At 45.8% G+C, this 17,232-nt stretch overlaps 1 protein-coding gene across 1 annotated transcript in view; it reads right to left on the reverse strand.

Annotated features, from left to right (window-relative positions):
• Nucleotides 1-17,232, reverse strand: part of dnah5l (dynein, axonemal, heavy chain 5 like) — a 585,621-nt gene that overhangs the window by 218,497 nt on the left and 349,892 nt on the right. The window contains exons 53-56 of the mRNA XM_072508719.1: nt 13,450-13,656; nt 11,000-11,242; nt 7,719-7,873; nt 1,540-2,204 (exon numbers count right to left, since the gene is read on the reverse strand). Of these exons, the coding sequence (XP_072364820.1) occupies nt 1,540-2,204; nt 7,719-7,873; nt 11,000-11,242; nt 13,450-13,656 (1,270 nt within the window). The remainder of the gene's footprint in view (nt 1-1,539; nt 2,205-7,718; nt 7,874-10,999; nt 11,243-13,449; nt 13,657-17,232) is intronic.

The following is a 17,232-nucleotide window of genomic DNA, read 5'->3' on the forward strand; positions in this document are numbered from 1 at the left end:
TTGTCATTCATCTCAAGAGGCTTGGAATATAAAAGCAGGGATGTACTTCTGAAGCTTTATAAAGCATTAGTTAGGCCCCATTTAGAATACTGTGAGCAATTTTCGGCCCCACACCTCAGGAAGGACATACTGGCACTGGAGCGGGTCCAGTGGAGATTCACACGGATGATCCCAGGAATGGTAGGCCTAACATATGATGAACGTCTGAGGATCCTGGGATTATATTCATTGGAGTTTAGGAGGTTGAGGGGAGATCTAATAGAAACTTACAAGATAACGAATGGCTTAGATAGGGTGGATGTAGGGACGTTGTTTCCATTAGCAGGGGAGACTAGGACCCGGGGGCACAGCCTTAGAATAAAAGGGAGTCACTTTAGAACAGAGATGAGGAGAAATTTCTTCAGCCAGAGAGTGGTGGGTCTGTGGAATTCATTGCCACAGAGGGCGGTGGAGGCCGGGACGTTGAGTGTCTTTAAGACAGAAGTTGATAAATTCTTGATTTCTCGAGGAATTAAGGGCTATGGAGAGAGCGCGGGTAAATGGAGTTGAAATCAGCCATGATTGAATGGTGGAGTGGACTCGATGGACCGAATGACCTTACTTCCGCTCCTATGTCTTATGGTCTTAGGGGGCTGAGGGACAGGGCTTTTTCAGGAATCCTCACCGCTCATCCTGATTTCCTTCTGTTTTCAGTGCATAATTCTAGAGAGTCATGGAGCTTATTGAGTTGGCATTTCTATTACTAGCGATAGAGCAGCAGCAAAGACAGAGATGCTGCTGCATGCGGCCAGGTTCAACGCCTGCTGAGGAGGGGGGGGGGGGGGAGCCTGGGCCCTTAACTGTACAGGGAGCAGCACCACAAATGGAACAACCCCGTTTAAGACTGCACCAGCCAAGGGTCTTCCAACATTGGTCCTCCTGCCTTCAGATGTTGGAACCACAGTGCCGGTTCACTCCAGTTTTCTCGCTGGAACTGACACCCGTTTTTGGTAAGATTCCACACATAATAATTGATGAACCTTTTTGATCCGAACAACCAATTCCACAATTGTTCATCCCTTTTGGTTTTTATTTAAGCATGATTTATAATGTATGACTGATAGAACCTTTAGCTGATTGTCAACCAACTGCATTAGGTTGTTGGCAGTCACCTTTATATCTACAAAATGGGGAAGACTAGTATACACAACGTGAGTCATTGGGCGGGATTCTCCGCCCGCCCGGTGACCGGAAATTCCCACCCAGGTCAATGGACCTTTACATGTTGGCAATCTTGCGGCGTGTGGGACAAAAGAATCCAGCCCATTTTCTTTTACCTGTAGGACAAATTAACAAGTTTTCTTGACATTCCTTGCAGTTTAATTAATGACTGAATTATTGAACCAATTCAGGCTCCCCTTATCAATTTTCTGAATCAATAAAAGAAAACACAAGTAAGTAACTAAACGGCAGCTACTCAGATAAATGCCAGAATTTACTATTTGTAGATATTTACAGAACATGACCATTGGCTTACTAATTAAATCAATAAATCTGTACCTGTCTCCATTCTGTTGGACAGCATTTCCACGTAAGTAAACTTCTCTCCATAGATAGTTTTGTAGCCTCCAATAAAAGATAAGTAAGACTTGGGAGTCACATAGGTCTGACGCCTAAATCGTTCAAAGTATTCAACACATTTCTCTGCCACAGTATCTTGAAATGTTCCCATGGTGTTCACAACACTCTGCTTAACTTGTGGTGTGCACTCTATTCTATATGAAGTTAGGAAATGTTGAGCGACTGCAACAAGAGCATCTTTGGGCCAACGTTGAAACCAGTCCATAGTGCAGCCAGAGATTAGACCAGGAAATTTCAATGCACGATTGCGGAATTTCTCCCCAACAGGAGAAAAACAAAGAATCACATGCAGATTGCTGCGCACCCGTGAAAGGAAGTAATCGTAGAGATTTTCAACAGTCGGTGGCCGCCTTGGATACTCCTTTTTCATTACTGGGATTAATTCTTGGGTAATTTCATCAATTTCATCTCGAGCAAAGAGGTTTGAGACCTCACCTGAGGCTAGAACATTGTTCATATATTCCAAGAAGGACTCATCCTTTATTTCATTGTCTGTAAATATGAATGCCACACCTTTTCCTTTTTGTCCAGTTGTGCGGTACAGAATCTTCAGGTCATCCATAAGATTACCTGTATTGTAAGTTCTAAAACATAAATATGATATTTAAATTATGCAAACACTTTTACACAGAAATTATAGTGCCTTTACCACAAAGAATGTTTCTTCACTTACAGGCATATGGAAAACAGACACCAAAACAGAGAGAGAGAGACTACAAGTGGTGACCGAATGTTTGATCAAAGGTTCAGAAAATATTTTGTAAAAAGGTAAATCCAGAGGTTAAGAAAATAAATTGCAGACAGTATGATCCAGATAGCTAAAGGCTCCATCTACTCGACATCCATCTGGTACGTTTACATGAATTTATATTATCAAGGATGGAGGAAGTATAAAGGGGGAATATATTGGAGTTTAGAGAAAATAAATAAGAAAGTGGAAACAGCTGTATGGTGAAACAAAAACAGAAAATGCTGGACACTCTCAGCAGGTCTGACAACATCTGTGGAGAGAGAAGGGAGCAAACGTTTTGAGTCTGGATGACTCTTTTTCAAAGCTGTATGGTGAACTAAGGCAACTGGGAGTTTACCTTTTGATCTTACACAAGATACCGATCACTACAGAATGAATTAATGAGGTGTGTCTGTAAATATTAGGTAATGTGCTAATTTATTTTATGGAGATGACCAGTTGCTCACTGGCGCTGTGAGTGGTATTTTCCAAACTTGGGTAGTGGGTTTTGCGGCGAGAAGAGCAGATAATTCGGAGAGAGGCCAAAAGTTGGAATCCCGCCAGCAAGAAACAAGTCAGAATTTTACTCTCATCACTTTCATGGCGGGCTGACTGAGGGTCAGATTTGCTGCTGACCCATGAAGGGAAACCTATCTGCATGCATTAGCATTACATGAATACTCAATAAAAATGCTACTTACTGGAATCGTGTTCCCCTCCTAATTACTTGCCGCCCCAGTGGGAAATTGGATGAATCTCATTCCCGACTGGATATAAGTGACGTGCAACATTCCACCCTCACTTCGCTCATGACTTCAAGGTGAGTGCAACATTCAGAGCCTACCTGCAACAGAGCTGCACCGGATCCTCAGTGATGCTACATTATTGGGGGTTTATGCATGGATTGCTCAGGGTGGGTGCCACGGGAGTTGAGCTGGGCTGCTCATCGTGGCTGCCAGGCTACTGTTTGGTGCCAACATTGTGTGCTGTGGGCTTCAGGCAGTGCGGCACTCTACAACAGAGACAAGCATAACGATCCGGTGAGGTGTGCGGGGGGGGGGGGTTGCTGTGGAGAATGGATGTTGGGATCATGAGGGTGAAAGGGGTATAGCGAGGTTGGGGGGTGGACAGAGAATAAGACTAATACATGAAGGTGAAGTGGGTAAGGTGGTGTGCGGAGCACAGGGGGAGTGGGGTGGGGGGGGGGGGGGGGGGGCATGATAACCAGAAAAGGGAAGACAGCGTGGGGAAGTTGGAGCCCGACATGGGACACTGGAATGCAGATACAGAGGAGAGTTGATAGGATTCGGATTGTTTTATTGTGAAGAGATGCACGCAGACTCTGGATAAGGAAAGGTGGAAGGTGTTAGTGTGACACATGAAGGAAAGGCTTCACATCGAATCATGGGTGGGGAAGGCAAGAGGGACAGTGTGGTGACTTGAGACTTACACTGGAGGCTTCTAGTAGTTAACAAAGGGGTTTATTGATGAAAGGAAAAGGCAGTTAAGTAACTGGCGCAGAATACCATACAACAGGTTTTAACACGTTGGTCCCTGGTCCAAATTTATTTTGACAACAAACTTTTCTGACAAGCTCCCATTATCTCATTTTTACACTGTTCTACCACGTAGTTACAATTAAGGGACCTCTACTCCACAAGTGACTTTTGCCTTTATAATTTCTTAACTCAACCGAAACTGCTTCTACATTCTGTTTTCCTGAACTTGGGTCATCCCTCTCCAATGCACTAATACATTCATTAATTAACAGAGACGCCCTTCCACCTTTACATAACTTCCTGTCCTTCCTAAATGGTATATAGCCTTCAACATTCAGGTTCCAATCTATGTCTTCCTGCAGCCACGACTCTGCCATGGCTATCAGATCACACTTATCAGTTCATCTGTTTTGTTTTGAATGCCAGCTGGAAAATCACAGGAGGCAGTTCTACAAGTACATCATGAAGTCTGAGGAATATCCAAGGGAGGGTCAATGCTGGTCTCGAAGTAAAAATGCAGCGTCACCATCTTGAGACCTCAAAGTTATGACGTAATTTAAAATCAAAACTGGAAAAGGATCTGCACGGGGTGGTGCTGAGGCAGTATGGGAGGGACCCATGGCTGGACACAGGAGCGGTCTTAGGGGGCACCCTCAAACTGCATCGAATAACAAAATTGAAATGAACTCTAAGCTGATAGAAATCTGGAAGAGCATTTTGAGAAGGTGCAATTGGAGTCACTGATATTTGGAACACTTTAACATGAGACGATGAAGTTGATCAACATGAGCATTAAATTAGATCAGTGTGAGAGTGGAAGATGGAGCCAACCACAAAGGAAGCACAGCTTCTGGGCATATGCAAGATGATCGTTGAAAGCCTCTAAATATCAACTATGTGGTCGCTCATATCTACCAGGTTCTGCGAGAGAATCTAATGTCACGTGGACTGGGAGGACATCCCCTTCCACTGCTCCTGATGGTCAATATTATACAATTCTTATGCCAGAAGATCATTTCAAGGATCCACAGGGAACCTATGTCGCGATCGCCTCAGGCTTGGAGGGCCGAAAGGCCTGTTCCTGTGCTGTATTGTTCTTTGTTCTTTATGTGGTATTTCTCAGTCCTCAACACATGAATGTATCAAGAAGGTAATGGATGTCCTTTACACTTGGGCTCATGATTATGTGAGGTTCACACTGGATTAAAACAATTGGGCTGCTAAATTCCAGGGCTTCGTGGCTATCTCAGGCTTCCCTAGAATACGGGGTGCAATCGATTGCAGATGTGTGGCTTTGAGAGCTCTATGGCAACAGTCCCAGATGTTCATTAATAGCAAAGGGTTCCACTCCATAAATGTGCAGTTGGTGTACAATCATCAGAAGTACATCTGTTCCAGGTACGATGGTAGTTCCCACGACATCTACATCCAGGTCCCTGATGCCTCAAATATTTGAAGGGCCACAGCATTTATAGGACTGGCTGCTTGGTGATAAGGGGTTCCCACTGAAAAGATGTTTGGACTGCTCAGATGGGGCCCAACAGTATTCTCCACAGAGAATCTTCTGCATAATAGTGGTGTGTAGCACCCTGCACAGCCTGCTACCTAAAAAGGGAGATGGCCTGCCAGAGGAGAATATGAAGGAGGCTGAGAACTCCTGATGAAGACCTGAAAGGGCATGAAGCTGAGAAGGAAGATGATGGTGAGCTTCCATGAGAGCATGCCATCAAAGTGACCCGATGGAGAAGACATATGCATGAGGCACTGATAATCCCAAGGTTCCAGGCAGAGTAAGGAGCAGGCAAGGGGACCAAGCACATTTCTCATGTCCCTCAGTGGCATACTGGTGATCTGAAAGGCTTCTACAACCACTCACATTGAGAGCAAGGCCAGCATTCTACTTGGACCTCCAACCCTCAGCTTTTACCAGGTCCTAATCTTTGAAAAGGTCAGCAACCAAAACTGTATTTAGCTGCTCAGGGAAGTAAAAGGCAGCACAGCAGTGCAAGTCCTCCATCACCTGGACTTTATGCAATCGTGGCCTCCTGAATGAGACATACCTTGAGGTCACAGAGATGCACACATGGATGGAGATACCATAATGGCTGCAGGTCTCATGCGTTGGCACTAACAATGAAGACAGTTATTTGAAGTTGAGTCAACCCTACTGGTGACCCTTCAAGGCAATTGAGTACACATAACTCCATGGTGTCTTGAAGGTAAAAGTTCATAATCCAATTTTCAGTCACTTTCAATAAAGAGCTTGACACATCTCCCTGACACTACACTTTAGGCAAATAACTAAAATGTGTCAGCTGGACACCACATGAATGTGATGCTGGCAAAATGAGGCGATCAATGAGTGGGAGCTTATGTCAACCTAAGTGGCCACACAGATGCATGTGACAAGCACATTCAAATGGCGAGACCATTGTCATGAACAACAAATGAATTTACAAAGTTACATGATACAAACAGTGTCTGAACACCCGTGAGCCAGAAGTGATATCAATGTTTCTTAATCTTTCGAACCCTACCATTCCTTCTTGGGCCATCCCAGAGATCCATTGCAAAGGTGGAGGCAGCCTGCTGTCTGCTATGCCTTGTTGTCTTTGATTACTTTGGCGGGTGTTCCCTGGAGGACTGTGACCAGAAGAGTTCTGCCCTATTTCAGGTCTCCTGTTGTGGTGCAGGTGAACTCTTCTCAGCCTGTGCAGCTTAAGCTGAGGGGTTTGGGATCAGCTGGACAAGTTCAGAGTCACTTGGGTGGATGGCCTGGGGTAGTCCAACTACTGGTCCTCCTCCCTTTTGGTTTCCAAAGGCCTGTGCCTGACCCCTGGAGGTCCCTGAGCTGTGTGATACTTAGAGTGTACAATGCCATAATGAGAATCTTCACTTGGAGTGAGCTGAAGCTGACTTACCCTAACAGTGTGAATAAGGTCATTCATCCTGTTCCTACACTGGATGGCGTTTCTCTGGCAGTTGCCCACATAATCAAGCTCCTTCGCGACTGCCTGTCAGGCCTGTGAGGTGAGATTGGTGGACGTCCTGGATCAATGCCTGGGAAAAAGAACCTCCAGGTACTACCGGACACCGCTAATTAAAGTCTCCAGTGAGCCATGGCTAAACCTTGATGCACTGTTTTTGTTCCTTGGGCCCATCTCCTGAACTCCCGCCCACACAGTTCGGGTGCCGTATAAATATGGCGCCAGGAACTTCAACCCCTTGAGGTGATGATGGGTGCCTGACCGCAATTCGGGAAGCAGCTTGTTTATGCATAATTAATAAGGTTTCAAGCAGAAGATCGCGCATGAGAATTTGACCTGCCGATGAGCAGGTAACTTGCTGCAAACCCCATCCGCCACTGCACTCTCCGGAATGTAACATTCTGCTCTTATTTGTACAACAGATGTGAATCATCTGATCAAGACGTAAGTAATGACTGCTTATTTAATATCCTAAACATTTTTATTTAGGTTTCCTTTGTAATATTCAGCTGTATTTACTATTCTGGATTTCCTGATGATCTTCTTCGTTTTCAATGCAGAATGACATGGCCTCAGCATCAATAAGTCTCAGTAGTTATTTGGTTGAAATTCAACATTGCTTTATCACTTTCTCTATTTTAAAACATACTGAGCCAGTTACAAAAGAAATACAACACATCCCCCAGCATTTACGTACCACATTATTTCTATACTTGCAAAACCATTCTTCAACTACATGTGTTTACATCCATTATCTGGTTCTGAGGCCAAAAGGTGTCAACAGCAAGGATAGAATCTACTCCTGCATCCACTATAGAATAATAAAAGGAGATAATGTAACAAAGCTAGTGGATTAATCAAACGCAGTGCAAAATACTTTACCTTGTGAGTACAATCTGAAAGCTTTGATATCCTGCAATATAAGAAGCCAGTCTAGTAAGGCTCTGTTTTCCAGATCCACCAACGCCTACCAGCAATGCATTTCCTTGTGGAGTCCGAATAACACGGGATATCTTCATCAAATGTATCATGGCATCCTTTTAACAACAAATAATTATATTTGCAAACTCGAGTAAACTAAGTTTACTGCACATGGTCTACAATGGAAGCTAATAAGAGTCACATCCCAAATACTAATCCAGCACCTGGCAGCAAGATAACGTTGCCAGTTTTTATTTAGCAGATAATACATTTTTACAGCATGTTAATAGATAGATGTAAAAAAAAGTATAAATACACATAACACAAACAAAAAGGGTAAATCCTAGAAATTTTTATCTGCTGGGAAAAATGCAGCAGGTCCATATGAAAAGTGCAGTGACAGATTAACTTGTCTATTGTGAGGCCTTCGTCCTGTATGCTCATTTGTACAATACCCCATTTAACTCCAATCCCACCACGATCAATGTGGTTTTAAGCTTCACCAGCGACACAACAATAGAACTGGTAGTTTAACTTAAAAGGAAGAACAAGAACAAAAGAATGTGATCACCGAAGCAGCAGGGCTCCTTATCTAGTGTCAGTTTAACAATCATTATCTAGGACATTAAGGGATTGAAACTTAATGAAAACCTATTAGTTTCATCAGTGATTGCAAAGATATAAATATTTCCAAGCAAAGAATGTTATTGATTCTTAGCCTCTAGTCTTCACTGTAGAGGATACAAGTAACGTCCCAGAAATAGCTGTTAATCAGGAAATAGAAGTGAGGGAGGAACTCAGAGAAATTATAATAACCAGAGAAGTGGTACTGAGCATATTGTTGGGGCTGCAGGCTGACAAATCCTTGGGTCTGGGTGGACTTCATACTAGGATCTAAAAAGAAGTGGCTAGTGAGATAGTTGATATGTTGGTATTAATTTTCCAAAATTCTTTAGATTTGGGAAGGTTCCGCCATAATCTTATTGAATGGCAGAGCAGAGCCGATGGGCCAAATGGCCAACTTCTGCTCCCATGTCTTATGGGCTTATGGTTCCATTGGATAGGTAGGGAGGCAGAAAGCAGGAAACTACAGACCAGATCGCTTAACATCTGTCAGAGGGAAAACTTCCAAAGCTATTATGAAAGATGTTATGGCAGGACACTTATAAAAATTCAAGACAACCAGCCAGAGTCAACATGGATTTCCATAGAATCCCTATGGAGTAGAAAGAGGCTATTCAGCCCATCGCTTCTGCACCAACCCTCTGAAAGAGCACCCAACTAGGCCTACTCCCCCACCCTATCTCTGTAACCCCACCTAACATGCACATCTTTGGACATTAAGTGGCAATTTAGCATGGCCAATCCACCTAACCTGCACAGCTTTGGACTGGAGGAGGAAACTTGAGCACCCAGCAGAAACCCATGCAGACACGGGGAGAACGTGTAAACTCCACACAGACTGTCACCCAAGGCCAGAATCGAACATGGGTCCTTGGCAACAGTGTTACCATGGCACTGTGCCATGGAAACCATGTTTAATTTTATTGGAATTCTTTTAAGGAGTCATATATGCTTTGGATATAGGGAAACCGTTGTTGAATTGTACTTCTGTTTCAAGAAGGGATTTTAAAAGGTGCCACATCAAGAGTTATAGCAGAAAATAAAATGTCATGGTGGAGGGGGGTAACATATTGGATTTGCTTTGTTTGCTTTGTTTGGCCCCTTGTTCCGCACTTTATCCTATCACTGTTTTGTCGATGTACCATTTGTTAATGTCCTCTGTTGATTATTCTTGTGTCTACTATGTACGTACTGTGTACGTTCCTCGGCCGCAGAAAAATACTTTTCACAGTACTTTGGTACATGTGACAATAAATCAAATCAAATCAAATCCTGTTAGCTAGCTAATCTTCTAATTATGCCAAAGTCATAATAGCTGTTCCTATGTCTGGATGTGCGAGTCTTCAGACTTCTGTACTTTCTGCCTGATGGAAGGGTCTGGATTAAGGCAATGCCTGTGTGGGAGGGGTGTCTGATAATGCTGTCTGCCTTCCTGAGGCAGCGAGAGGTATATACAGAATCAGTGTGGGGGTGGCAAGTTTGTGATGCGTTGGGTTGAGTTCACCACAGTCTGCAGTTTCTGCAGTGATCTTGGACCGAGCAGTTGCCATACCAGGCTGTGATGCAGCCGGAGAGGATGCTCTCCATCACACATCTGTAGAAGTTTGTGAGAGTCGATGCAGACATGCCAAATTAAGTTGGCATAAATGGATCTTTTTCTGGGTAGCAGGATGTAACCACTGGGATCAGTGTTGGGGTCTCAATTCTTTACAATTTATATAAATGACTTGGATGAAAGAATCAAAGGTATGGCTGCCAAATGTACTGTTGATACAAAGATAGGAAATTAAATTGTGAAGAGGAGATAACAAGCTACAAAGGGATATAGATAGGTTAAGTGAGTGGGCAAAGATCTAGCGAATGGAGTATAATGTGGAAAAATGTGAAATTGTCGACTTTATAGAAAGACTAAAAATTAAACTTATCTAAATGGTGAGAAATTGCAGAGCTCTGAGATTCAGAGGGATCTGGGTGTCCTAGCGCATACATCACAAAAGGCTAGTATGCAAGTACAGCAAGCAATTAAGAAAGTGAATAGAATGTTATTATTTATTGTGTCATGGGTGGGACCACATCTAGACTAATGCCAAGAATGCCAAGGGTTGCATAATGGGGAATAGTTGGTCAGGCTAGGCTTGTATTTTGGTGTTTAGAAGAGTAAGAGTTGGCTTAATTTAAATCTTTAAGATCCTGAGGGGTCTTGACTGGGTGGATGTGGAGAGGATGTTTCCTCTTGTGGGAGAATCCAGAACGAGGGGGTCACTGTTTAAAAATAAGGGGTCACTCATTTAAGACAGAGGTGAGGAGGATAGGATTCTTTCTCTCTGGAGGGACGTGAGTCTCTGGAACTCTCTTCCACAAAAGACAGTAGAGGCAGAGTCTTTAACTATTTTTAAGGCAGAGGTAGATAGATCCTTGGTTAATAAGGGATGGAAGGGTATTGAAGGTAGGCAGGAGTGTGGGGTTGAGGTTACAATCTGATCAGCCATGATCTTATTGAATGGTGGAGCAAGTTCGAAGGGCCAAGTGGCCTATTCCTGCTCCTAATTCGTATGTTAGTCATTGATTATATCAGACATCCACAATCTGCATCACTAAAGGAAGTATGATACAAGTACCTTGAAGAACACCAAATCCATATTTGCACCTCTGATAGCTTCATTATACTGCTCCATATATATTTGAAGACGCTCAGCCAACAGATCAAATGAAGGAATTGGTTCATAAATTTTAGGAGCTTCTAATTCCATATCATCTGGCTCATCTCCTGTGGGCTCCGGAGCATCACGGAAGAAATCAACAAAGAATGCTTCTTGATGAATATTTGCAAAAATATCATCCCCGTGATCCTCAAGGGTGGTCTATATGTAAACAGGATAGATTAATAATCTGATTTCAAAAATGGATGAGAAATTAAAATTGCACTAGAAGAAGCTCTGTGCACGAGGCCTAGCTGGCCTGTGACATGAACCAAGTCTGATTTTGAGCCTCATTTAAATGCTGTCAATGAGTTCTGGTCATAAGAAGAAACCCTCCTTCACCTTACTGGGTAGGGAAATTGATTCGCTGCTACACCTCTCTAGCTTATGATGGGAGGAGCTGGCAACCAGTGGTGGGGGTGGGTGGCGGTTGGGTGGTATGGGTAGGGGCTAGGTACTCAAATGCAACAACAACGGCTTAAACTTGGGTCCACAAATGGAAAGACTGAAAAATTCCTAAGCTTCTTTCTGGGAGACATTAATTGGAATTTTTAGGGTTGCTAGTAGGTTGTTCAACGCTGTTACAAAGAGTTGGATCACACAGTATAAGCACTATGAATTTGCACCTGAATTTTGCATTCAGTGTCCTATACCAGTCATAGAACACTGATTTGCATATGTAAGGAAATTATATAAGATGGGTGCAAGTGTGGCACATCGTACAACAAAACTCAAAGATCTTTTGCTGACTTTACAGCGAGAGAATGATGAGTTGAATTTCTTCCCCATTAGTTTATACTTGTTTTGATTGTGTCATTAATGCTTTGCAAACTCTTGAACATAGCTACCGGATAACATTCCACCACCCCCACATTATTAACACCCTGGTGCGATTCTACGAAATGAAGACTAAGTGTTCGCGCTGTTGTGAACGCCGTCGCGTTTCACGGGCGTGAGATGGGCGTGGGGACTACCGATTCTGGCCCCAACAGGGGGCCAGCACGGTGCTGGGAGAGTTCATGCCACTCCAGCCTCCCTTCCCAGCGCCAAATGGGCGCCGAGCCAACCCGCACATGCGCAGTTGGGCCGCGCCAACCCACGCATGCGCGGGGGACATCTTCAGCGAGCCGGCCCCGACGCAACATGGCGTGGGGGTGCAGGGGCCGGCCGCGCAACAAAGTAGGCACGGGGGAAGGGGGGGGGAGGCCGGCCCGCCGACCGGTGGGCCCCGATCGCGGGCCAGACCCCATCGGAGGCCCCCCTGGGGACGGACCCCCCCCCCACAGGCTGCCCTCCGGCCCTTCGCGCAGAGTTCCCGCTGGCAGCGATCAGGGGTAAACAGCGCCGGCGGGACTCTGCCGTTTCCGCGAGGCTGCTCGGCCCATCCGGGCCGGAAAATCGGCGGCCCCGCCACAGACAGCGGCCCGCAACCGATGCCGCGCCAAATGCACCGGCGCAAATGGCGCCGATTGCGGCGATTCTCCGGCCCGGCGCAGGGCTGGGAGAATCGCGCCCCCGGTCTACATTGTAGGAACGTAGCACATTGGTTAAATACAATTTTCTTTTCTGGCCCTTGTAAGCTTTTAAATATGGGTTTAATACCAATTCCCTACACTTTATGAACTAGTGAGAAATTAAGCACTCAACAGAAACAGGCTAATGTGATGTCAAGCAACAATGTTCAGCCAAATTGAACATAAAAGATTCAACCAAAATACCAAGGTATATGCTTTGCTAATTGGAAATGCTTGGTGGGAGACAAATGACATCAAACCCAATCGAGCACTCAAGACTGCAAAATCATATTTCAGTGTAAAGCCCATAAATAAAGCACTGCACCAGATCGCTTCAGAATGTGGTGCTGATCTCTTACCTCAACAATTAAACAAAATATGTAAGTATTTCTTAACATGAACACTTCATTGTGGCACATGGGTTGCAAAGATTTTCTACAATTAAAACATAATAGTTATCCTAAATTGTTGAAATGGTCACTAAATTTTAAATAAATTTACAGAAATAGGACAATAAGAAAGACAAATATCTTTCCAGATATTTTTAGCAACAAATCATGATTGTAAACGCAGTAAAATCTAAACATTTAATATCTGCAGAATATTTCGTTTAGATATTTTGGCTGGTACTTTTATATTGGAATAAGGTGAGCATTGTTGCTTATATGCTCATTTCAATTCTCTTAAATACACCACAAACTGAAATGTATATCCTTCACTAATAAAGGGCGTATCTAAAATGGCACATTTATCACAGAGTGCTTATATTACACCTAATAATGTGTACAAGTGTTGTAACTTTTGCTTCAAAAACTCTTGAGGCAGATTGGATTGTTAGAAAAAATATTGTTTAACCTTTTTCACTGTACTCTCAAACCAGTCTTTGTCCTGCTGATTGGTAAATCTATCTGCAACAACACGAGTGCATTCATGCAGAAATAGTGGCACCAACACATCCGGAGACTGGCAAATTTCAGACGTGACAGTTAGCACTCCCTGCCAAATACGACTAAGGTCACGGAGGTTAAAAATATAATGAAACTTGGCTGGAGTGGGCAGCATCTGTAAAACAAAATTTGGTGGAAAAGTTATATTAAAAAGTGACCAAAAACCAAGAATACAAAATGAGAACAGTGAACTCTTTAATCTGTTCCATCACTGAGGACCTGCTAGCTCACAAGTAGTAACATGTGTCCCTCCTTAGCATGCTTTTCCTTTGGCCATTGCTGTCTTTTCCTCAGGGTGCATTTTCAATAGTTTCACTCTTCATGCTGTTCCTTCTCTTGAAGTTTTACATGTTGCCTATCGATAATGACCACTCTAGAAATGAATGGATGAGGCCTGCAGAGAAAGACACTATGGAGTATTGTTCTGAATTTGCACCAGTGGCATGAACTCTATACCACTGACAGTACAAACTGGAAAATCACAAGCAGTTTCCAATATGTCTTGGGGGTGGGTGAAGTTCCCTGGTGCCGATACAAACTCAAAAAATCAGCCCTTAATGCCATCAAATTGCATTCTCAGAAGAGTCAGCATGGAAGTATGTTTACTGGATTTGCAACAATTCCAATTTTCCAGCTGTGCTGACCTGTATATTTGATTTGTTGAAGACATTCCATGTAAGTAAATGTTATGTAGAATAACAACAATAAATCTGGGGCAAGATTGGATGTGGTGGAAGAGCAGAAGGATTTTGGAACTCCAACTCAGAAGACATTAAAAGCAATATCTCAAGTTGATAAGGCCAATTAAGATAAAATTAATGTAATACTATGTTTTATGGCAAGTGGTGGATACTCTAAAGATTGGGATGTCATAGTGAATCTAAGTAATATCTTAAAATACCAGAGCTGGAGTACTGTGTGCCATTTTGGGCTCCGTAACGCAGGAAGGGTAATGAATCAAGGATGGCAGGGTAGCACAGATTCATAAGAATGTTGCCTTGTAAGAGAAATATTAAATATAAAGAAAGGCTTGAAAAAAATAAGGCATCGTTTGTTAGAACAGAGGAGATTAAGGAATGGTTTGATTAAATTGTTCAAAATGATGATAGATGCTCGTTAGAGAAAAATAGTTGGGAGTCCTGCTTTGAGTGAAATCAGGAAATCAGCATCTGAGCCTAGATGCTGGTTATATTACAGTTCAATGTCCACAAAGATTAATTTGCACAATCACAAATGTTAAGTTTACCATGAAACAGGGTTGCAGATAAAATAGTTTCTTTTTTTTAAAAATCGCTTATTGTCACAAGAAGGCTTCAATGAAGTTACTGTGAAAAGCCCCCAGTCGCCACATTCCGGCACCTGTTCAGAGAGGCCAATACGGGAATTGAAACCGCGCTGCCATCATTGTTCTGCATTACAAGCCAGCTGTTTAGCCCACTGTGCTAAACAAGCCCTTTCTTCATTCCATTGAAATTTATTATTTAATCTGTTTAAAGATAGCAACTTGGGGACTTCCAGTTGCAGCTATGCCTAGGTAGGTCGCACGTTCGGCAGCTCCCGCCGGGAACGGACTTTTGGGCTCTCCAGAGGGGCCTCAACGGAAATTGTTCGACGGCTTCCAGTGTGCGAAGGTGACAGCAAGGTCCCCCCGGCATTATATGGATTGGACCAGGAGTGGAGCGGTGAAAAAACTGGGGCGTCATTCTCCGACCCCCCGCCGGGTCGGAGAATGGCCGTTGGCCGCCGTGAATCCCGCCCCCGCCGAAGTCTCCGGTACCGGAGATTGGGCGGGGGCAGGAATCGGGCCGTGCAGGTTGGCGGGACCCCCCCGCTCAATTCTCCGGCCCGAATGGGCCGAAGTCCTGCCCAGAAATTGCCTGTCCCGCCGGCGTAAATTAAACCTGGTATTTACGGGCGGGACCAGGCGGCGTGGGCAGGCTCCGGGGTGCTGGGGGGGTGCTCGGGGCGATCTGACCCCGAGGGGTGCCCCCACAGTGGCCTGGCCCGCGATCGGGGCCCACCGATCCGCAGGCGGGCCTGTGCCGTGGGGGCACTCTTTCCCTTCCGCCTCCGCCACGGCCTCCACCATGGCGGAGGCGGAAGAGACTCTCCCCACTGCGCATGCGCGGGAAACTTTCAGCGGCCACTGACGCTCCCGCGCATGCGCCGGGAAACTGTCAGCGGCCGCTGACGCTCCCGCGCATGCGCCGCATTTCCGCGCCAGCTGGCGGGGCAACAAACGCCATTTCCGCCAGCTGGCGGGGCGGAAATCCCTCCGCCGCGGGCCTAGCCCCTCAATGTCGGGGCTCGGCCCCCAAAGATGCGGAGCATTCCGCGCCTTTGGGCCGGCGCGATGCCCGTCTGATTGGCACAGTTTTTGGCGCCAGTCAGCGGACATCGCGCCGTTGGGGGAGAATTTCGCCCCTGATCTTGGAGCAGCGAAAAGTGAGAGGGAGAAAAAACAAGATGGCGGCGGGTGGAGACCAAGCAGCGTGGTTGCAGGAGCAGCAGGGGTTTCTTAAACGCTGCTTTGAGGAGCTGAAAACCGAAATGCTGCCGCCAATGAAGGCGGCGATTGAGAAGCTAGTGGAGACCCAGAACGCCCAAGGGGCGGCGATCCGGGAGGTGCGGCAGAAAGCCTCGGAGAACGAGGACAAGATCTTGGGCCTGGCGGTGAAGGTGGAGGCACATGAGGCGCTGCACAAGAGGTGGGCGGAAAGATTTGAGGACCTGGAGAATAGGTCGAGGAAGAATCTTCGGATTCTGGGTCTCCCTGAAGGAGTGGAGGGGCCCGATGCCGGGGCATCTGTGAGCACAATGCTCAATTCGCTGATGGGCGCAGGAGCCTTCCCGAGGCCCCTGGAGCTAGATGGGACTCACCGGGTCCTAGCAAGGAGACCCAAGGCAAACGAGCTGCCAAGGGTGGTTTCACCGCTTTATGGACAGAGAGTGTGTCCTGAGATGGGCCAAGAAAGAGCGGAGCAGCAGGTGGGAGAACACGGAGCTCCAAATCTACCAGGACTGGAGTGCAGAGGTGGCTAAGAAGAGAGCTGGTTTCAATCGGGCTAAGGCGGTGCTCCATTGGAAGGGGGTGAAGTTCGGTATGCTGCAGCCAGCGCGACTGTGGGTCACGTTCCAGGATCGGCACCACTATTTTGAAACGCCTGATGAGGCATGGAGCTTTATACGGACTGAAAAGTTGGACTCAAATTGAGGGTTTGTTGTGGGGGGATGTTTACTGTGTCTATGGTGTTTATTACGTTTAGGGAATGTTCCTTTGGTTGAGTGCTGGATGGGGATGGGTGAAGGGATTTGATGGGGAGAGTGTGGGCGTCAGTGTTGGAGGGGCAGACCCCCACGAAGGAAGAGGGAGAGTGGAGGCCTGGGGATGGGGAATTGGGGTAAGGCCGCAAAAGGAGCTGCGCCAGAGGGGGCGGGGTCGGCTCAGGAAAGCGCAGGCTTTTTCCCGCGCTAGGGAAGGACGGGGGTGGGGGCGGGGGGGGGGGGGGGGGGCGGTGCTGGAGAGGAGCGCACCCTGGCTGCCAGGGAGAGGGAGGGGGGATTCTCACACTGGGGGGGGGGGGGGCGGGGGGGGGGGGTCGATGGAATGGCGGGAGAGGCCGGGGTCAGCAGGAGTCAGCTGACTTACGGGAGTGTTATGGGGGGAGCAAAAGGGCTAGATGTGGATCTA

The sequence above is a fragment of the Scyliorhinus torazame genome, chromosome 6 (assembly GCF_047496885.1).
Source record: "Scyliorhinus torazame isolate Kashiwa2021f chromosome 6, sScyTor2.1, whole genome shotgun sequence".
Classification (NCBI taxonomy): domain Eukaryota; kingdom Metazoa; phylum Chordata; class Chondrichthyes; order Carcharhiniformes; family Scyliorhinidae; genus Scyliorhinus; species Scyliorhinus torazame.